The sequence below is a fragment of the Coregonus clupeaformis genome, chromosome 26, assembly GCF_020615455.1.
Source record: "Coregonus clupeaformis isolate EN_2021a chromosome 26, ASM2061545v1, whole genome shotgun sequence".
NCBI lineage: Eukaryota > Metazoa > Chordata > Actinopteri > Salmoniformes > Salmonidae > Coregonus > Coregonus clupeaformis.
The window spans coordinates 45,637,439-45,659,963 of NC_059217.1; the positions used below are offsets into that span (position 1 = coordinate 45,637,439).

Here is a 22,525-nt window from a genome sequence, read left to right on the forward strand (position 1 = left end):
TAACATTCTTGAAATTGTTCCAATAATAATACGTTATAAAATGACTATTTTAGGAGGAGGAATTAACCATTTACATTCTGCTAACTTATGTCAAACGGAAAAGCCGCTGAAACTAGCAAACTAGCAAACTAGGGCCCAGAGTGAGAATGATGAGAGACTACTTTACGCACTAGAGAAGGAGTTGTGGCGGAACACCTTGCAGGGCGAGGTGGGGCTCTGAGAGGCGAGGCGTCCCTGGGCTGGGCTCCTCCTCAGGCCCGTGATGCTGCCGTGCTGGGGAGAGGCGTAGGAGGTGAAACCTTCAGGGTCAAGGACAGAGCACTCCTCCAACAGAGAGGTGCATTCTGGGTCCACTGAGGTCATTGATGACACGCTGATCTGGTCACAGTTCACATCCTGTGGGAGAGGAGTGTTACTTTTCAAATGGTGCACTTGAATGGTAAATTGCCAAAATGGCATCTTGACAATTGATCAGGTTTCAACAAATAACCTGCGCACTGCAATTTACTTTTATTAAAGGTAACTTCAGATTGAGCTGACGTCTGCAGCATTGAGGGAATGTGATCTTGGTGAACATAACATGCCTTTTAATGTATATTGCTGTGCACATGTCATTAATCTGCGTTGGATCCCGGGCCAATGTCTTCCATTAGAGTGATGGTTTTACAAACCTGTGAGAGAGATGTCTGTGACGACAGGCGGGAGTAGAGCCTGCTGGCCTTCTCAGCCACCCCCTTCCCTGCTGACAGGAAGCTGCTCTTAACCATGTCCAGACTAAGAGACGGGGTGAGGAGGGAGTCCATGGAGAAGGGTGAGGAGGGGGAGACCAGGGAGGAAGGACGGAGACGTTCTTTGGGCCTGGAGAAGGGTGAGGAGGGAGTAGGGGAGGAGGGGGAGACCAGGGAGGAAGGACGGAGACGTTCTTTGGGCCTGGAGAAGGGTGAGGAGGGAGTAGGGGAGGAGGGGGAGACCAGGGAGGAAGGACGGAGACGTTCTTTGGGCCTGGAGAAGGGGAGGTGTGAGTTGGCACGAAGCAGGGGAGGAGGGGGTCGGGGGTCGGTGCAGGGGGAGTGGGTCAGGCTGAGGGGCCGAGGCCGGCGGGAGGAGTGTTGAGACGGGGTGGAGGAGGCGTGGACTAGGGGGCTGGATGGGTTCTGAAGGTCCATGCTGGTGGTCCTGCTGCTCAGAGGGCTTGTGGCCTTCATGTACATCTCTATCTCAGCTGCTAGATCCCGACGGGCTGTGGAGGCACTGCTACTGTCCCCGTCAACCTCTGTCTCCATCTCAGCTGCTATCAGGGACAGAGGGTCAAAGCCAGTCTCAACGATACCTGTCCTCTTCACGGCACCACTACTGTTTCTTACACTGCAATCTGCAGCCCCGGCCCCGTCTCCACTAACACTGCAATCTGCAGCCCCGGCCCCGTCTCCACCACTCCTCGTTTCCACCTCCATGGCAGGCGTCTGTCTGTCCTTACTGCCTTCTCCCAATCTCTCCAGGTCCTGGGTAGGAGCAGCATGACTGGCCTCAGCCTTCCCTGGTCTGCAGTTCGGAGGAGGGGGGCGTTTTGGAGCCGGGCCACGGACCTGCTTGGTGGTGGAGGTGAAGTTGAGTGTGACGGTCCTGAGAGTCCCCTGTCCTCCGGTCAGGTCCAGGGAGTTGGGCCTCAGCCTCCGGTTCTTTGGTCTGGTACCACCGGGGTCCTGACTCATAGGACCTAAAGACACAACAGTTGGTAAGTCAGATGATAGCTGATCTACAGCCCTTTTCAAAACCTCTCCACAGGGACACCCAGCCAGAACTAATTCAACAAAAAACTGAACCAGCTGATTCAAGTAGTCAAGGGGTTGGGGATTAGTTGACAACACAGGTGGCACCTTAACTGGGGAGGACGGGCTCATGGTAATGGCTGGAACGGAATCAGTGGAATCCAACACATCAAACACATGGTTTCCATGGTGATACCGTTCCATTCACTCCGTTCCAGACATTACTATGAGCCCGTCCTCACTCCGTTCCAGACATTACTATGAGCCCGTCCTCCCTCCGCTCCAGACATTACTATGAGCCCGTCCTCCCTCCGCTCCAGACATTACTATGAGCCCGTCCTCACTCCGCTCCAGACATTACTATGAGCCCGTCCTCCCTCCGTTCCAGACATTACTATGAGCCCGTCCTCCCTCCGTTCCAGACATAACTATGAGCCCGTCCTCCCCAGGCCACCTGTGTTGTCAACTCTTTTTGTGAGAAGTGTTGACATGCTGAATCGGACACCCATGCATACCCCACAAGCCATACCACCAGAGGTCTCTTCACAATAAGTTCAGAACAGACTATGGGAGGTGCACAGTACTACATAGAGCCATGACTACATGGAACTCTATTCCACATCAGGTAACTCATGCCAGCAGTAAAATCAGATTTAAAAAACAGGTAAAAATACACCTTATGGAACAGCGGGGACTGTGAAGGGACACACACACGATAACATACGCACTCTACACACACGTACACATGGATTTTGTGTTGTAGATATGTGGTAGTAGAGTAGTGGCCTGAGGGAACACACTTAATGTGTTGTGAAAAGTGTTATGAAATGTAATGTCATGTAATATTTGTAATTGTAGAATGTATAACTGCCTTAATGTTGCTGGACCCCAGGAAGAGTAGCTGCTGCCTTGGCAGGAACTAATGGGGATCCATAATAAACCCCAGGAAGAGTAGCTGCTGCCTTGGCAGGAACTAATGGGGATCCATAATAAACCCCAGGAAGAGTAGCTGCTGCCTTGGCAGGAACTAATGGGGATCCATAATAAACCCCAGGAAGAGTAGCTGCTGCCTTGGCAGGAACTAATGGGGATCCATAATCAACCCCAGGAAGAGTAGCTGCTGCCTTGGCAGGAACTAATGGGGATCCATAATAAACCCCAGGAAGAGTAGCTGCTGCCTTGGCAGGAACTAATGGGGATCCATAATAAACCCCAGGAAGAGTAGCTGCTGCCTTGGCAGGAACTAATGGGGATCCATAATAAACCCCAGGAAGAGTAGCTGCTGCCTTGGCAGGAACTAATGGGGATCCATAATAAACCCCAGGAAGAGTAGCTGCTGCCTTGGCAGGAACTAATGGGGATCCATAATAAACCCCAGGAAGAGCAGCTGCTGCCTTGACAGGAACTAATGGGGATCCATAATAAACCCCAGGAAGAGTAGCTGCTGCCTTGGCAGGAACTAATGGGGATCCATAATAAACCCCAGGAAGAGTAGCTGCTGCCTTGGCAGGAACTAATGGGGATCCATAATAAACCCCAGGAAGAGTAGCTGCTGCCTTAGCAGGAACTAATGGGGATCCATAATAAATACTATTCAAATTCAAACATTGTTTTTGTCAAAAGTCCCATAGGAGAGGTTTGAACAAAGCTAATTTATGCCATGAAGTTAGTTCAGTTAAACTAGAAATAATAGCGGTCCTAGAATCGATCCCAGTGGAACGTTTAATCTCAAGAGGGGAGGAGATAAGATAGGTCTATATCTAAAAAAAAAATCTCTGAAAGTTCTACTTCAAACTCAATAACAAAACTAAATCATAAAACAGATTGAAAAACAACAGAGCAGAACAGAAATCAGGAAAAAAGAGTAGACACACTGTGCTGACATTTACATTTTAGCAGACGCTCTAATCCAGAGCAATTAGGGTTAAGTGCCTTGCTCAAGGGCACAGACAGATTTTTCACCTAGTCGGCTCGGGGATTAGAACCAGCGATCTTTCGGTTACTGGCACAACGCTCTTAACCACTAAGCTACCTGCCTGCCGACATCTACGGCAGAGGATTCATTTCACTCTGTCAATAACTGGTTATTTTATTCTGCCCTTAGAGACCAGGAAGGAGTTTTTACCTCATTGCTCAGATTAGTAGAATAACTGGAATATAAAATGTAACACATTTCGATATAAATAATAAAGTAATTATTTTGAGCTGTATTAACCAGCCCACTACGGTGCAGGGTTGGGGACAATTCCATTTCAATTCAGTCAATTCAGGAAGTACACTGACATTACAATTATCTTGAAATGTTTTCCAATGAGGGCATTTTGGAATTAGAATTTGGAATTAGAACGGTAATGGTATGGACCATTCGGTTAGAACGGTAATGGTATGGACCATTCGGTTAGAACGGTAATGGTATGGACCATTCGGTTAGAACGGTAATGGTATGGACCATTCGGTTAGAACGGTAATGGTATGGACCATTCGGTTAGAACGGTAATGGTATGGACCATTCGGTTAGAACGGTAATGGTATGGACCATTCGGTGGTGTCTTGAGTAGTATACATGTTTAAACTCACAAGACTCCCTCTCTCCCTTCTCCTTCTCCACCGGTGTTCTATCACTTCCCACCATCATCTTCTCCTCCTCCTTGGACAGAGAGTCATAGCCTTGGTCTGACTGGCCACCTGAAAAAGACAGACAGACACCGAGTGTACAAAACATTAAGAACACCTTCCTAATATTGAGTTGCATCAGGGCATGGACTCTACAAGGTGTCGAACGCTTTCCACAGGGATGCTGGCCCATGTTGACTCCAATGCTTTTTTTTTTTTTTTTGTCATTTAGCAGACGCTCTTATCCAGAGCGACTTACATGAGCAATTAGGGTTAAGTGCCTTGCTCAAGGGCACATCGACAGATCTTTCACCTAGTCGGCTCGGGGATTAGAACCAGCGACCTTTCGGTTACTGGCACAACGCTCTTATCCACTAAGCTACCTGCCGCCCCACAGTGGTGTCAAGTTGGCTGGATGTCCTTTTGGGTGGTGGACCATTCTTGATGATACACCACGGGAAACTGTTCACAAACCGGTCTACCTGGCACCTACTACCATACCTTGTTCAAAGGCACTTAAATCTTTTGTCTATTCACCCTCTGAATGGCACACACACACAATCCATGTCTCAATTGTCTCAAGGCTTAAAAATCCTTCTTTAACCTGTCTCCTCCACTTCACCTACACTGATTGAAGTGGATGTAACAGGTGACATCAATAAGGGATCATAGCTTTCACCTGATTTCACTTGGTCAGTCTATGTCATGGAAAGTTCCTAATGTTTTGTACACTCAGTTCAGTATGTTTCAAGCTTCAAGTTTATTTTATTTTTTATTTTATAGAACAACATTAAGAAACAAGCCTGTATTAAGAACCAGTGTGGATGAGGTATTGATGAGGGGAGAGAGGGATGACAGGAGGGGAGAGAGGGATGACAGGAGGGGAGAGAGGGAGGAGGGGAGAGAGGGAGGACAGGAGGGGAGAGAGGGAGGACAGGAGGGGAGAGAGGGAAGGAGGGGAGAGGGAGGACAGGAGGGGAGAGAGGGAGGACAGGAGGGGAGAGAGGGAGGACAGGAGGAGAGAGGGTGGACAGGAGGGGAGAGAGGGTGGACAGGAGGGGGAGAGAGAGGACAGGAGGGGAGAGAGGGAGGACAGGAGGGGAGAGAGGGAGGACAGGAGGGAGAGAGGGAGGACAGGAGGGGAGAGAGGGAGGACAGGAGGGGAGAGAGGGAGGACAGGAGGGGAGAGAGGGAGGACAGGAGGGGGAGAGAGGGATGACAGGAGGGGAGAGAGGGAGGACAGGAGGGGAGAGAGGGAGGACAGGAGGGGAGAGAGGGAGGACAGGAGGGGAGAGAGGGAGGACAGGAGGGAGAGAGGGAGGACAGGAGGGAGAGAGGAGGACAGGAGGGGAGAGAGAGGATGACAGGAGGGGAGAGAGGGAGGACAGGAGGGAGAGAGGGAGGACAGGAGGGGAGAGAGGGAGGACAGGAGGAGAGAGAGGGAGGACAGGAGGGGAGAGAGGGAGGACAGGAGGGGAGAGAGGGAGGACAGGAGGGGAGAGAGGGTGGACAGGAGGGGGAGAGAGAGGACAGGAGGGGAGAGAGGGAGGACAGGAGGGGAGAGAGGGAGGACAGGAGGGGAGAGAGGGATGACAGGAGGGGAGAGAGGGAGGACAGGAGGGGAGAGAGGGAGGACAGGAGGGGAGAGAGGGAGGACAGGTGGGGAGAGAGGGAGGACAGGAGGGAGAGAGGGATGACAGGAGGGGAGAGAGGGAGGACAGGAGGGGAGAGAGGGAGGACAGGAGGGGAGAGAGGGATGACAGGAGGGGAGAGAGGGAGGACAGGAGGGGAGAGAGGGAGGACAGGAGGGGAGAGAGGGAGGACAGGAGGGGAGAGAGGGAGGACAGGAGGGAGAGAGGGAGGAGGGAGAGAGGGATGACAGGTGGGGAGAGAGGGATGACAGGAGGGAGAGAGGGATGACAGGTGGGGAGAGAGGGAGGACAGGAGGGGAGAGAGGGAGGAGGGGAGAGAGGGATGACAGGTGGGGAGAGAGGGATGACAAGAGGGGAGAGAGGGAGGACAGGAGGGGAGAGAGGGATGACAGGAGGGGAGAGAGGGAGGACAGGAGGAGAGAGAGGGAGGACAGGAGGGGAGAGAGGGAGGACAGGAGGGGAGAGAGGGAGGAGAGGAGGAGAGAGAGGGAGGACAGGAGGGGAGAGAGGGTGGACAGGAGGGGAGAGAGGGAGGACAGGAGGGGAGAGAGGGATGACAAGAGGGGAGAGAGGGAGGACAGGAGGGGAGAGAGGGAGGAGGGAGAGAGGGATGACAGGTGGGGAGAGAGGGAGGAGGGGAGAGAGGGAGACAGGTGGGGAGAGAGGGATGACAGGAGGGGAGAGAGGGAGGAGGGGAGAGAGGGATGACAGGTGGGGAGAGAGGGATGACAAGAGGGGAGAGAGGGAGGACAGGAGGGGAGAGAGGGATGACAGGAGGGGAGAGAGGGAGGACAGGAGGGGAGAGAGGGAGGACAGGAGGGGAGAGAGGGATGACAGGAGGGAGAGAGGGAGGACAGGAGGGGAGAGAGGGAGGACAGGAGGGGAGAGAGGGATGACAGGTGGGGGAGAGAGGGAGGAGGGGAGAGAGGGATGACAGGTGGGGGGAGAGGGAGGACAGGAGGGGAGAGAGGGAGGAGGGAGAGAGGGAGGACAGGAGGGGAGAGAGGGAGGACAGGTGGGGAGAGAGGATGACAAGAGGGGAGAGAGGGAGGACAGGAGGGGAGAGAGGGAGGACAGGAGGGGAGAGAGGGAGGACAGGAGGGGAGAGAGGGAGGACAGGAGGGGAGAGAGGGATGACAGGAGGGGAGAGAGGGAGGACAGGAGGAGAGAGAGGGAGGACAGGAGGGGAGAGAGGGAGGACAAGAGGGGAGAGAGGGAGGACAGGAGGGGAGAGAGAGAGGACAGGAGGGGGAGAGAGGGATGACAGGAGGGGAGAGAGGGAGGACAGGAGGGGAGAGAGGGAGGACAGGAGGAGAGAGAGGGAGGACAGGAGGGGAGAGAGGGAGGACAGGAGGGGGAGAGAGGAGGACAGGAGGGGAGAGAGGGAGGACAGGAGGGGAGAGAGGGATGACAAGAGGGAGAGAGGGAGGACAGGAGGAGAGAGAGGGAGGACAGGAGGGGAGAGAGGGAGGACAGGAGGGAGAGAGGGAGGACAGGAGGGGAGAGAGGGAGGACAGGAGGGAGAGAGGGTGGACAGGAGGGGAGAGAGGGAGGACAGGAGGGGGAGAGAGGGAGGACAGGAGGGGAGAGAGGGAGGACAGGAGGGGAGAGAGGGTGTGAGTGACTGAGTGACTGAGTGACTGAGTGACTGAGAGAGTGAGCGAGTAAATATTGTCTCAGCTCAGCTCGTAGTGTGAAAAAGGTTAGTGTAAAAGGAAGACATACTCCACCCATCACACACAAGGATGGACAGAAGAGGTGAGGAGGAATCAGAAGAGGAGGAGGGGAGAAAGGGAGGGAGGGAGGACAGGAAGGAGAGAGGGATGACAGGTGGGGGAGAGAGGGATGACAGGTGGGGAGAGAGGGATGACAGGAGGGGAGAGAGGGAGGGCTTTAAGTACCTGTGCTTGGAGGAGGGGAGAGAGGGATGACAGGAGGGGAGAGAGGGATGACAGGAGGGAGAGAGGGAGGCTTGGTACCTGTGCTTGGAGGAGGGGAGAGGGGATGACAGGAGGGGAGAGAGGGATGAGAGGAGGGGAGAGAGGGATGACAGGAGGAGAGAGGGATGACAGGAGGGGGAGAGGGATGACAGGAGGGGAGAGAGGGATGAGAGGAGGGGGAGAGAGGGATGACAGGAGGGAGAGAGGGAGGAGGGAGAGAGGAGGACAGGAGGGAGAGAGGGAGGAGGGGAGAGAGGGATGACAGGAGGGAGAGAGGGATGACAGGAGGGGAGAGAGGGATGAGAGGAGGGGAGAGAGGGATGACAGGAGGGAGAGAGGGAGGAGGGGAGAGAGGGAGGACAGGAGGGGAGAGAGGGAGGAGGGGGAGAGAGGGATGAGAGGAGGGGAGAGAGGGATGAGAGGAGGGGAGAGAGGGAGGACAGGGAGGAGAGAGGGATGACAGGAGGGAGAGAGGGAGGACAGGAGGAGAGAGAGGATGAGAGGAGGGGAGAGAGGGAGGACAGGAGGGAGAGAGGGAGGACAGGAGGGGAGAGAGGGAGGACAGGAGGGGAGAGAGGGAGGACAGGAGGGGAGAGAGGGAGGACAGGAGGGGAGAGAGGGAGGACAGGAGGGGAGAGAGGGAGGACAGGAGGGGAGAGAGGGAGGACAGGAGGGGAGAGAGGGAGGACAGGAGGGAGAGAGGGAGGACAGGAGGGAGAGAGGGAGGACAGGAGGAGAGAGAGGGATGAGAGGAGGGAGAGAGGGAGGACAGGAGGGGAGAGAGGGAGGAGGGAGAGAGGGAGGACAGGAGGAGAGAGGGAGGACAGGAGGGGAGAGAGGGAGGACAGGAGGGGAGAGGGAGAGACAGGAGGGGAGAGAGGGATGAGAGGAGGGGAGAGAGGGATGACAGGAGGGAGAGAGGGAGGAGGGGAGAGAGGGATGACAGGAGGGAGAGGGATGAGAGGAGGGGAGAGAGGGATGACAGGAGGGAGAGAGGGATGACAGGAGGGAGAGAGGGATGACAGGAGGGGAGAGAGGGATGAGAGGAGGGGAGAGAGGGATGACAGGAGGGGGAGAGAGGGAGGAGGGGAGAGAGGGAGGACAGGAGGGAGAGAGAGGAGGGGGAGAGGGATGACAGGAGGGAGAGAGGGATGACAGGAGGGGAGAGAGGGATGAGAGGAGGGGAGAGAGGGATGACAGGAGGGGGAGAGAGGGAGGAGGGAGAGAGGGAGGACAGGAGGGGAGAGAGGGAGGAGGGGAGAGAGGGAGAGAGGAGGGGAGAGAGGGATGAGAGGAGGGGAGAGAGGGAGGACAGGAGGGAGAGAGGGATGACAGGAGGGAGAGAGGGAGGACAGGAGGAGAGAGAGGGAGGAGAGGAGGGAGAGAGGGAGGACAGGAGGGGAGAGAGGGAGGACAGGAGGGGAGAGAGGGAGGACAGGAGGGAGAGAGGGAGGACAGGAGGGAGAGAGGGAGGACAGGAGGGGAGAGAGGGAGGACAGGAGGGGAGAGAGGGAGGACAGGAGGGAGAGAGGGAGGACAGGAGGGAGAGAGGGAGGACAGGAGGGGAGAGAGGGAGGACAGGAGGAGAGAGGGAGGAGAGGAGGGAGAGAGGGAGGACAGGAGGGAGAGAGGAGGACAGGAGGGGAGAGAGGGAGGACAGGAGGGGAGAGAGGGAGGACAGGAGGGGAGAGAGGGAGGACAGGAGGGGAGAGAGGGAGGACAGGAGGGGAGAGAGGGAGGACAGGAGGGGAGAGAGGGAGGACAGGAGGAGAGAGAGGGAGACAGGAGGAGAGAGGGATGAGAGGAGGGGAGAGAGGGATGACAGGGAGGGAGAGAGGGAGGAGGGGAGAGAGGAGGACAGGAGGGAGAGAGGGATGAGAGGAGGGAGAGAGGGATGAGAGGAGGGAGAGAGGGATGAGAGGAGGGGAGAGAGGGATGACAGGAGGGGAGAGAGGGATGAGAGGAGGGGAGAGAGGGATGACAGGAGGGAGAGAGGGATGAGAGGAGGGAGAGAGGGATGACAGGAGGAGAGAGGGAGGAGGGGAGAGAGGGATGACAGGAGGGAGAGAGGGATGAGAGGAGGGAGAGAGGGATGAGAGGAGGGAGAGAGGGATGAGAGGAGGGAGAGAGGGAGGACAGGAGGGGAGAGAGGGATGACAGGAGGGGAGAGAGGGAGGAGAGGAGGGGAGAGGGGGGAGGACAGGAGGGGAGAGAGGGAGGAGGGGAGAGAGGGATGAGAGGAGGGAGAGAGGGATGAGAGGAGGGAGAGGGGGAGGACAGGAGGAGAGAGGGAGGAGGGAGAGAGGGAGGAGAGGAGGGGAGAGAGGGATGAGAGGAGGGGAGAGGGGGAGGACAGGAGGGGAGAGAGGGATGACAGGAGGGAGAGAGGGAGGAGGGGAGAGAGGGAGGACAGGAGGGGAGAGAGGGATGAGAGGAGGGGAGAGAGGGATGAGAGGAGGAGAGAGAGGGAGGACAGGAGGGGGAGAGAGGGAGGACAGGAGGGGAGAGAGGGATGAGAGGAGGGAGAGAGGGAAGAGAGGAGGAGAGAGGGGGGAGGACAGGAGGGGAGAGAGGGAGGAGGGGAGAGAGGGATGAGAGGAGGGGGAGAGAGGGATGAGAGGAGGGGAGAGAGGGATGAGAGGAGGGGAGAGGGGGAGGACAGGAGGGGAGAGAGGGAGGAGGGGAGAGAGGGATGAGAGGAGGGAGAGAGGGAGGAGGGGAGAGAGGGAGGACAGGAGGGGAGAGAGGGAGGAGGGGAGAGAGGGATGAGAGGAGGAGAGAGAGGGAGGACAGGAGGGGAGAGAGGGAGGAGGGGAGAGAGGGATGACAGGAGGGGAGAGAGGGAGGAGGGGAGAGAGGGAGGACAGGAGGGAGAGAGGGAGGAGGGAGAGAGGGAGGAGAGGAGGAGAGAGAGGGAGGACAGGAGGGGAGAGAGGGAGGAGGGAGAGAGGGATGAGAGGAGGGAGAGAGGGATGAGAGGAGGGAGAGGGGGAGGACAGGAGGGGAGAGAGGGAGGAGGGGAGAGAGGGATGAGAGGAGGGGAGAGAGGGATGAGAGGAGAGGAAGGGGGAGAGAGGGATGAGAGGAGAGGAAGGGGGAGAGAGGGATGAGAGGAGGGGAGGGGTAAAATCTTTAGGTACCTGTGCTGGATCCATCATCGCTGGAGTCCATCTTAGTGAAGTCTGTATCGATTGAGACCCGTTCAACTGAGTCGTTAGTACTGTCTTCACTATCATGGCTGACTGTGTCCAGATCACTGTAGTCTGTAGAGAGAGAACAGAGAGTTAACACTGTCTTCACTATCATGGCTAACACTACAATGACATTCTAGACGATTCTGTACTTCCAACTTTGTGGAAAACAGTTTGCGGAAGGTCCTTTCCTGTTTCAGCATGACAACGCCCCCGTGCAAAAAGCGAGGTCCATACAGAAATTGTTTGTCGAGATCGGTGTGGAAGAACTTGACTGGCCTGCACAGAGCCCTGACCTCAACCCCATCAAACGCCTTTGGGATGAATTGGAACGCCGACTGCAAGCCAGGCCTAATCGCCCAACATCAGTGCCCGACCTCACTAATGCTCTTGTGGCTGAATGGAAGCAAGTACCCACAGCAATGTTCCAACATCTAGTGGAAAGCCTTCCTAGAAGAGTGGAGGCTGTTATAGCAGCAAAGGGGGGACCAACTCCATATTAATGCCCATGATTTTGGAATGAGATGTTCAATGAGCAGGTGTCCACATACTTTTGGTCATGTATGTATTTCGCTGATGTATTTCTTAAAATAAGGTCAATCATATACCAGCGATGGTGTAGACCTAAATCAGCATGTTGTTTGTGCAACAGTATCTTCAAATCAAAGAGGAATGCGCGAAGCATGAATATGTTAGCTACACGAAGTACATGAAGTAGCTAAGAGAAAACATTCAATGTAACCAGATTATAGGGTCCCCAAGGAAACACTTTGATTCCTACCCTGTCACAACGACTCCTCCCTGGCATTTTCATTTGTTGTCATGTCAACACTGTATTCAAAGGGCCCCACTATTATATTCTAACTATAGAATTAGAACAATCAGTCTATTTCCATGATTCCAACAGTTCACCCAAGTGTTTTGCTCTAAATCGCAAGTCAAATCGCATTTGCAACATTTGGTTAAAAATAAGGCCTGGATTGTTTGCCCATGTTGTGCATCCCTACGTGGCAGTTTGGAAATGATCTCAAATGACTGCAGAAAATGGATGAAAACGCTTTAAATTATTTTGGGTTGAAGTTGCATTGAACAGTATAAAACAAATCAGAACGACTGAAATACAGTTTACAGTTTAGTCATTTAGCAGACGCTCTTATCCAGAGCGACTTCCAATTAGTGAGTGCATAAATGTTTCATACTGGCCCCCCGTGGGGAAACGGACCCACAACCCTTGCGTTGCAAGCGCCATGCTCTACCAACTGAGCTAATGTTGCCACCCATTGGTCATAAAGCACATGTAGATGTTTTATTTATCAAAAACATAAAATACTATTAAATACAATAATACCGTCCAGTTTTCTTTAAATACCGTGATGTTTTGACCACATTGCCCCACTGTGAACAGTCCCTACTACACTATTTGATCAAATCAAATCACAATTTTATTTGTCACATGCTCCGAACACAACAGGTGTGTAGACCTTACCGTGAAAGGCTTACTTACAAGCCTTTAACCAACAATGCAGTTTTACGAAGAAAAAAAGTTAAGAGAAAATATTTACTAAATAAACTAAAGTAAACAATAAAAGAGCAACAATAAAACAACAATAACTATATCCAGGGGGTACCGGTACCGGGTCAATGTGCTGGGGTACAGGTTAGTCCAGGTAATAATGAGGCTATATACAGGGGGTACCGGTACCGAGTCAATGTGTGGGGGTACAGGTTAGTCCAGGTAATAATGAGGCTATATACAGGGGGTACCGGTACCGAGTCAATGGGCTGGGGTACAGGTTAGTCCAGGTAATAATGAGGCTATATACAGGGGGTACCGGTACCGAGTCAATGGGCTGGGGTACAGGTTAGTCCAGGTAATAATGAGGCTATATACAGGGGGTACCGGTACAGTCAATGGGCTGGGGTACAGGTTAGTCCAGGTAATAATGAGGCTATATACAGGGGGTACTGCACCGAGTCAATGGGCTGGGGTACAGGTTAGTCCAGGTAATAATGAGGCTATATACAGGGGGTACCGGTACCGAGTCAATGTGTGGGGGTACAGGTTAGTCCAGGTAATTGAGGTGATATGTACATGTAGGTAGGTAGGGGTAAAGTGACTATGCACAGATTGTAGATAATAAACAGCAGCGTAAAAACAAATGGAGGGGGGGGTCAATGTAAATAGTCCGGGTGGCCATTTCATTACCTGTTCAGCAGTCTTACGGCTTGGGGGTAGAAGCTGTTGAGAAGCCTTTTGGACCTAGACTTGGCACTCCGGTACCGCTTGCCGTGCGGTAGCAGAGAGAACAGTCTATGACTAGAGTGGCTGGAGTCTTTGGCAATTTTTAGGGCCTTCCTCTGACACCGCCTGATATAGAGGTCCTGGATGGCAGGAAGCTTTGCCCCAGTGATGTACTGGGCCGTACGCACTATCCTCTGTAGCGCCTTACGGTCGGAGGCCGAGCAGTTGCCATACCAGGCGGTGATGCAACCAGTCAGGACGCTCTTGATGGTGCAGCTGTATAATTTTTTGAGGATCTGAGGACCCATGCCAAACCTTTTCAGTCTCCTGAGAGGGAATAGGCTTTGTCATGCCCTCTTCATGACTGTCTTGGTGTGTTTGGACCATGATAGTTTGTTGGTGATGTGGACACCAAGGAACTTGAAGCTCTCAACCTGTTCCACTACAGCCCTGTCGATGAGAATGGGGGCGTGCTCGGCCCTCCTTTTCCTGTAGTCCACGATCAGCTCCTTTGTCTTGATCACGTTGAGGGAGAGGTTGTTATCCTGGCACCAGACTTCCAGGTCTCTGACCTCCTCCCTAGAGGCTGTCTCATCGTTGTCGGTGATCAGGCCTACCACCGTTGTGTCGTCAGCAAACTTAATGATGGTGTTGGAGTCGTGTCTGGCCACGCAGTCATGAGCGAACAGGGAGTACAGGAGGGGACTGAGCACGCACCCCTGAGGGGCACCGGTGTTGAGGATCAGCGTGGCGGATGTGTTGTTACCTACCCTTACCACCTGGGGGCGGCCCGTTAGGAAGTCCAGGATCCAGTTGCAGAGGGAGGTGTTTAGTCCCAGGGTCCTTAGCTTAGTGATGAGCTTTGAGGGCACTATGGTGTTGAACGCTGAGCTGTAGTCAATGAACAAGATTCTCACATAAGTGTTCCTTTTGTCCAAGTGGGAAAGGGCAGTGTGGAGTGCAATAGAGATTGCGTCATCTGTGGATCTGTGGATCTGTTGGGGCGGTATGCAAATTGGAGTGGGTCTAGGGTTTCTGGGATAATGGCGTTGATGTGAGCATGACCAGCCTTTCAAAGCATTTCATGGCTACAGATGTGAGTGCTATGGGTCGGTAGTCATTTAGGCAGGTTATGTTAGTGTCCTTGGGCACAGGGACTATGGTGGTCTGCTTGAAACATTTTGGTATTACAGACTCGGCCAGGGACAGGGTGAAAATGTCAGTAAAGACACTTGCCAGTTGGTCAGCACATGCTCTGAGTACACGTCCTGGTAATCCGTCTGGCCCTGCGGCCTTGTGAATGTTGACCTGTTTAAAGGTTTTACTCACATCGGCTACGGCGACCGTGATCACGCAGTCGTCCGGAACAGCTGGTGCTCTCATGCATGCTTCAGTGTTGCTTGCCTCGAAGCGCACATAGAAGTCATTTAGCACGTCTGGTAGGCTTGTGTCACTGGGCAGCTCGCGGCTGGGCTTCACTTTGTAGTCTGTAACAGTTTGCAAGCCCTGCCACATTTGACAAGCGTCGGAGCCGGTGTAGTACGATTCGATCTTAGTCCTGTATTTACGCTTTGCCTGTTTGATGGTTCGTCTGAGGGCATTGCGGGATTTCTTATAAGTGTCCGGGTTAGAGTCCCGCTCCTTGAAAGCGGCAGCTCTACCCTTTAGCTCAGTGCGGATGTTGCCTGTAATCCATGGCTTCTGGTTGGGGTATGTACGTACGGTCACTGTGGGGACAATGTCATCGATGCACTTATTGATGAAGCCAGTGACTGATGTGGTGTACTCCTCAATGCCATCGGATGAGTCCCGGAACATATTCCAGTCTGTGCTAGCAAAACAGTCCTGTAGCTTAGCATCTGCGTCATCTGACCACTTCCGTATCGAGCGAGTCACTGGTACTTCCAGGAGGATAGAATTATGGTCAGATTTGCCAAATGGAGGGCGAGGGAGAGCGTTGTACACGTCTCTGTGTGTGGAGTAAAGGTGGTGCAGATTTTTTTCTCCCTCTGGTTGCACATGTGACATGGTAGAAATTAGGTAAAATGCAGTTTCCCTGCATTAAAGTCCCCGGCCACTAGGAGCGCTGCCTCTGGATCAGCATTTTCTTGTTTGCTTATGTCCTTATACAGCTCATTGAGTGCGGTCTTAGTGCCAGCATCGGTTTGTGGTGGTAAATAGACAGTTACGAAAAATATAGATGAAAACTCTCTTGGTAGATAGTGTGGTCTACAGCTTATCATAAGATACTCTACCTCAGGCGAGCAAAACCTTGAGACTTCCTTAATATTAGACATCGCACACCTGCTATTATTGACAAATAAACACAAACCCCCGCCCCTTGTCTTACCAGACGTAGCTATTCTGTCTTGCCGATGCACAGAAAAACCAGCCAACTGTATATTATCCAAGTCGTCGTTCAGCCATAACTCTGTGAAACATAAGATATTACAGTTTTGAATGTCCCTTTGGTAGGATAGTCTTGAACGGAGCTCATCCAGTTTATTCTTCAATGATTGCACGTTGGCCAATAGGACGGATTGTAGAGGCAGGTTACCCACTCGCCGACGAATTCTCACAAGGCACCCGGACCTGTGTCCCCCTGTATCTGCGTCTTCTCGCGAATGACGGGGATTTGGGCCTGGTCGGGTATCTGGAGTAAATCCTTCGCGTCCGACTCGTTAAAGAAAAAATCTTCCTCCAGTTCGAGGTGAGTAATCGCTGTCCTGATATCCAGAAGCTCTTTTCGGTCGTAAGAGACGGTGGCAGAAACATTATGTACAAAATAAGTAACAAACAACGCGAAAAAACACACAAAATAGCACAATTGGTTAGGAGCCCGTAAAACGGCAGCCATCTCCTCCGGCACCAATGTGCCATTGCTTCAGGACTGTGTGCATTCTGTGTAACTGGAAAGGGAGATGGATTTACCTGATAGCTGTGTGTCTCTGCTCTGGGTTTGGTTCTGGCCCTGGTTGTGATTCTGGATCGTCTGTTTCAGTCCCAGCTGTTTGAACTGTCCCACCCCCAGGACCACGTTCCTCAGCTTGGCCCACAGGAAGTAGCCTCCTCTAGTATTGGATGGCCACGTGCTCTCCAACACCGCCTGGAACCAATCAATCAATCTATCAATGATACTGGATGGCCACGTGCTCTCCAACACCGCCTGGAACCAATCAATCAACCAATCAATCAATCTATCAATCATACTGGATGGCCACGTGCTTTCCAACACCGCCTGGAACCAATCAATCAACCAATCAATCAATCTATCAATCATACTGGATGGCCACGTGCTCTCCAATACCGCCTGGAACCAATCAATCAACCAATCAATCAATCTATCAATCATACTGGATGGCCACGTGCTCTCCAACACCGCCTGGAACCAATCAATCAATCTATCAATCATACTGGATGGCCACGTGCTCTCCAACACCGCCTGGAACCAATCAATCAACCAATCAATCAATCTATCAATCATACTGGATGGCCACGTGCTCTCCAACACCGCCTGGAACCAATCAATCAATCAATCAATCAATCTATCAATCATACTGGATGGCCACGTGCTCTCCAACACCGCCTGGAACCAATCAATCAATCAATCAATCAATCAATCTATCAATGATACTGGATGGCTACGTGCTCTCCAACACCGCCTGGAACCAATCAATCAATACATCAATCAATCTATCAATCATACTGGATGGCTACGTGCTCTCCAACACTTCCTGGAACCAATCAATCAATACATCAATCAATCAATCAATCGATCAATCAAGCACACATCATATAGTGTATATGGTAGTCTTTGTAAGTGCCATTTCTTCACCTTATTGTAGTATCCGTAGGTGATGGCGTTGGGATGAACTCCAGCCTTCTTCATCTCAAACAGAACTCTGACCGCCAGGACCGGCTGGCCGTACTGACCACATAGCTGCATTAGCACCCGGTAACACACCTGGAACAGAAGACAGGAGTTAACACCCGGTAACACACCTGGAACAGAAGACAGGAGTTAGCACCCGGTAACACACCTGGAACAGAAGACAGGAGTTAACACCCGGTAACACACCTGGAACAGAAGACAGGAGTTAGAGAGGACATCAGCACCCGGTAACACACCTGGAACAGAAGACAGGAGTTAACACCCAGTAACACACCTAGAACAGAAGACAGGAGTTAGCACCCGGTAACACACCTAGAACAGAAGACAGGAGTTAGCACCCGGTAACACACCTGGAACAGAAGACAGGAGTTAGCACCCGGTAACACACCTAGAACAGAAGACAGGAGTTAGAGAGGACATCAGCACCCGGTAACACACCTGGAACAGAAGACAGGAGTTAACACCCGGTAACACACCTGGAACAGAAGACAGGAGTTAGCACCCGGTAACACACCTGGAACAGAAGACAGGAGTTAGAGAGGACATCAGCACCCGGTAACACACCTAGAACAGAAGACAGGAGTTAACACCCGGTAACACACCTGGAACAGAAGACAGGAGTTAGAGAGGACATCAGCACCCGGTAACACACCTGGAACAGAAGACAGGAGTTAGAGAGGACATCAGCACCCGGTAACACACCTGGAACAGAAGACAGGAGTTAGAGAGGACATCAGCACCTTGCAGGACACCTGGAGAGGACAGGAGATATCCACAATGAACCCACAAAATAAGTTTGTACACAGACTCCTTGGTCTCAGTAAAGCTGTCCTTTCTCCTGACATGTGCGCTCCTTCACTCACTAATTTCAAAGCATTGGATTGGTAGACTGAGTTTCCCTTTTCCTTGTAAATCCACGAAGGGAAGTGCTTGGGGAGAAAAGATCGATTATTGGGACGCTGCAAGAATCTTTCAGTATTGTTTCCTACCTCGTCAGGTGCCTGCAGATTTTTGTCCTGCATCTTCCTGAGGATGTCGTAGGCCATGCGCAGCGCCCGCACCTTGGAGTGGCATGCGCTGGCGTAGGCTGGCAGGCAGATGAACCACAGGCCGTAGCAGTGGCGCAGCAGACACTTGGACCACATCTGGGGTACGGAGGAGTAGGTTCTAGCCATCCGCTGGGCTGAGCGGATCTCCTGGAAACAAAAGAAACATTTAAGAGTTGTTGTACGGTCTGACAACGGTGGGTTGAGTGGCGTTTATCAGGCGGTTCGTAAGGGCAGTCATACAGGACAGTTCATTGCTGTTTCTCAGGAGCCTGGTGGTACAGGGAGAAGATCATGACATTATGATGAAGTGTATTGCAGTTGAGAATGAAGCCCTGAGGCAGATGAGTAAGCAATGAGTTCCAGTATGTTAGAGAAAAAGATAATGTCTGTCTGTCTGGGGTAGAGAGGAGTAGGCCTTAGCCTGTCTGTCTGTCTGTCTGTCTGTCTGTCTGTCTGTCTGTCTGTCTGTCTGTCTGTCTGTCTGTCTGTCTGTCTGTCTGTCTGTCTGTCTGTCTGGGGTAGAGAGGAGTAGGCCTTAGCCTGTCTGTCTGTCTGTCTGTCTGTCTGTCTGTCTGTCTGTCTGTCTGTCTGTCTGTCTGTCTGTCTGTCTGTCTGCCTGTCTGTCTGTCTGTCTGCCTGTCTGTCTGTCTGTCTGTCTGTCTGTCTGTCTGTCTGTCTGTCTGCCTGTCTGTCTGTCTGTCTGTCTGTCTGGGGTAGAGATGAGTAGGCCTTAGCCTGTCTGTTGGGCTGAACAGATCACCTCCAATAGAACCATGGGAATGGAGATGGGGTTATGAATGGAGATGGGATTATGAATGGAGATGGGATTATGAATGGAGATGGGGTTATGAATGGAGATGGGGTTATGAATGGAGATGGGATTATGAATGGAGATGGGATTATGAATGGAGATGGGGTTATGAATGGAGATGGGGTTATGAATGGAGATGGGGTTATGAATGGAGATGGGATTATGAATGGAGATGGGATTATGAATGGAGATGGGGTTATGAATGGAGATGGGGTTATGAATGGAGATGGGGTTATGAATGGAGATGGGGTTATGAATGGAGATGGGGTTATGAATGGAGATGGGATTATGAATGGAGATGGGGTTATGAATGGAGATGGGGTTATGAATGGAGATGGGGTTATGAATGGAGATGGGGTTATGAATGGAGATGGGGTTATGAATGGAGATGGGGTTATGAATGGAGATGGGATTATGAATGGAGATGGGATTATGAATGGAGATGGGGTTATGAATGGAGATGGGGTTATGAATGGAGATGGGGTTATGAATGGAGATGGGATTATGAATGGAGATGGGGTTATGAATGGAGATGGGGTTATGAATGGAGATGGGATTATGAATGGAGATGGGGTTATGAATGGAGATGGGGTTATGAATGGAGATGGGGTTATGAATGGAGATGGGATTATGAATGGAGATGGGGTTATGAATGGAGATGGGGTTATGAATGGAGATGGGATTATGAATGGAGATGGGATTTTGAATGGAGATGGGATTATGAATGGAGATGGGGTTATGAATGGAGATGGGATTATGAATGGAGATGGGGTTATGAATGGAGATGGGATTATGAATGGAGATGGGGTTATGAATGGAGATGGGGTTATGAATGGAGATGGGGTTATGAATGGAGATGGGATTATGAATGGAGATGGGGTTATGAATGGAGATGGGATTATGAATGGAGATGGGGTTATGAATGGAGATGGGGTTATGAATGGAGATGGGATTATGAATGGAGATGGGGTTATGAATGGAGATGGGGTTATGAATGGAGATGGGATTATGAATGCCTGAGGTTCAGAATCAAGAAGGCCTGAGGCAGATGACGGGGAGTGTGTTGGGGTTAGGGTGTGTGTGTGTGTGTGTGTGTGTGTGTGTGTGTGTGTGTGTGTTTGTGCGTCTGTCTGTCCGTCCGTCCGTCCGTCCCTCTGTCTGTCTGCTTTATGCATAGCCCCGTGAGCGTATGGTCATGACCTCTGACCTGTTTGGAGCGTCTAAAGATGGCAGCAGGGCTGGCTGGACTGGTGTGTCTCTGTGTCAGGCTAGCTGAGGGGGGGTGGAGCCCATCCTGGAGCTCCAACAAATCACGACTCAGCACCGGAAACCCAGAGTAGCTGGAAAGGGTAAGGTTAGCACAACACTGTCAGTAGCTGGACAGGGTAAGGTTAGCACAACACTGTGAGTAGCTGGACAGGGTAAGGTTCAAAACAACACAACACTGTCAGTAGCTTCATAACACTAAATAAGGCAGTGTTGTATCATATAATATCATATATATCATATCAGTGGTTTATTTTATTCATATCATATATTTGTTTCATACCTCTCCTCAGGGACCATCAGACGTTTCACCATTTTGTTGTAGCCCTGAACTAGCTCACCAGTGTTTCATTATCAGGGAAAACCCATTGAGACCAGGGTCTCATTATCTGGGAAACCCATTGAGACCAGGGTCTCATTATCTGGAAAACCCATTGAGACCAGGGTCTCATTCCAAGGGAAAACCCATTGAGACCAGGGTCTCATTCCAAGGGAAAACCCATTGAGACCAGTGTTTCATTCCCAGGGAAAACCCATTGAGACCAGTGTTTCATTCCCAGGGAAAACCCATTGAGACCAGGGTCTCATTCCCAGGGAAAACCCATTGAGACCAGGGTCTCATTCCCAGGGAAAACCCATTGAGACCAGTGTTTCATTCCCAGGGAAAACCCATTGAGACCAGGGTCTCATTCCCAGGGAAAACCCATTGAGACCAGGGTCTTATTCCCAGGGAAAACCCATTGAGACCAGTGTCTCATTCCCAGGGAAAACCCATTGAGACCAGGGTCTCATTCCCAAGGCTGCCCTGATCACAACAATACATCAACCAATACAATGTAAAACAAAACTGCATTCAATACAAAACACAACATTTATTTAAAAAGAAAAACAGTTACATTCCTCAGCTACTAGGTCCTCAATTAACACCCTAAACTGCCCGAGCGGCACCAGAACATCTAATTGTAATGAGTTCTGAACCTTGTTCCAGCTGTGAGGTGCATTAAAACTAAAAGCAGATTTACCTCATTCATTGGAGACCCGAGGAACCTCAAGAGTTAACCAACCCTGTGAACAGGTTTGGTATGTCATGTTTTTACACTGTAACAGTAAGAAGCCAGCAGCACACCACCCTGCATCCCACTGCTGGCTTGCCCTGAAGCTAAGCAGGGTCGGTCCCTGGATGGGAGACCTTGCCCTGAAGCTAAGCAGGGTCGGTCCCTGGATGGGAGACCTTGCCCTGAAGCTAAGCAGGGTCGGTCCCTGGATGGGAGACCTTGCCCTGAAGCTAAGCAGGGTCGGTCCCTGGATGGGAGACCTTGCCCTGAAGCTAAGCAGGGTCGGTCCCTGGATGGGAGACCTTGCCCTGAAGCTAAGCAGGGTCGGTCCCTGGATGGGAGACCTTGCCCTGAAGCTAAGCAGGGTCGGTCCCTGGATGGGAGACCTTGCCCTGAAGCTAAGCAGGGTCGGTCCCTGGATGGGAGACCTTGCCCTGAAGCTAAGCAGGGTCGGTCCCTGGATGGGAGACCAGATGCTGATGGATGTGGTGTTGGAGGGCCAGTAGAAGGCACTCTATACTTTGGTCTTTAAAAAAAATATCCCAATACCTCAGGGCAGTGAAGGGGACATTGCCCTGCGTGGGGTGCTGGCTTTCGGATGGGATGTTAAACGGGTGTCTTGACTCTCTGTGGTCACTAAAGATCCCATGGCACTTATTGTAAGAGTAGGGGTGTTAACCCCTGTCTCCTGGCTAAATTCACAATCTGGCCTTCATATGATCATGGCCACCTAATCATCCCCAGCTTCCAATTGGCCCATTCATCCCCCCTCCTCCCCCCTGTATCTATTCCCCAGGTCATTGCTATAAATGAGAATGTGTTCTAAGTAAATTCAGCCAAGACCTCAGAAAAACAATTGTAGACCTCCACAAGTCTGGTTCATCCTTGGGAGCAACTTCCAAACGCCTGAAGGTACCACGTTCATCTGTACAAACAATAGTACGCAAGTATAAACAAGCCCGGAGCCGGAGCCGCCTCCGAGGAGGAATGCCCACCCAGCCCTCCCCTGTGTGGGTTTTGTTGAGGCGCGGTCGCAGTCCGCGCC

General features: G+C 52.0%; 1 protein-coding gene across 1 annotated transcript in view; it reads right to left on the reverse strand.

Moving 5' to 3' along the window:
• Positions 1 to 22,525, reverse strand: part of dennd4a (DENN/MADD domain containing 4A) — a 127,592-nt gene that overhangs the window by 27,624 nt on the left and 77,443 nt on the right. The window contains exons 17-24 of the mRNA XM_041849977.2: positions 20,367 to 20,499; positions 18,289 to 18,495; positions 17,243 to 17,371; positions 16,339 to 16,513; positions 11,115 to 11,237; positions 4,347 to 4,454; positions 672 to 1,717; positions 171 to 396 (exon numbers count right to left, since the gene is read on the reverse strand). Coding sequence (XP_041705911.2) covers positions 171 to 396; positions 672 to 1,717; positions 4,347 to 4,454; positions 11,115 to 11,237; positions 16,339 to 16,513; positions 17,243 to 17,371; positions 18,289 to 18,495; positions 20,367 to 20,499 — 2,147 coding nt within the window. The remainder of the gene's footprint in view (positions 1 to 170; positions 397 to 671; positions 1,718 to 4,346; positions 4,455 to 11,114; positions 11,238 to 16,338; positions 16,514 to 17,242; positions 17,372 to 18,288; positions 18,496 to 20,366; positions 20,500 to 22,525) is intronic.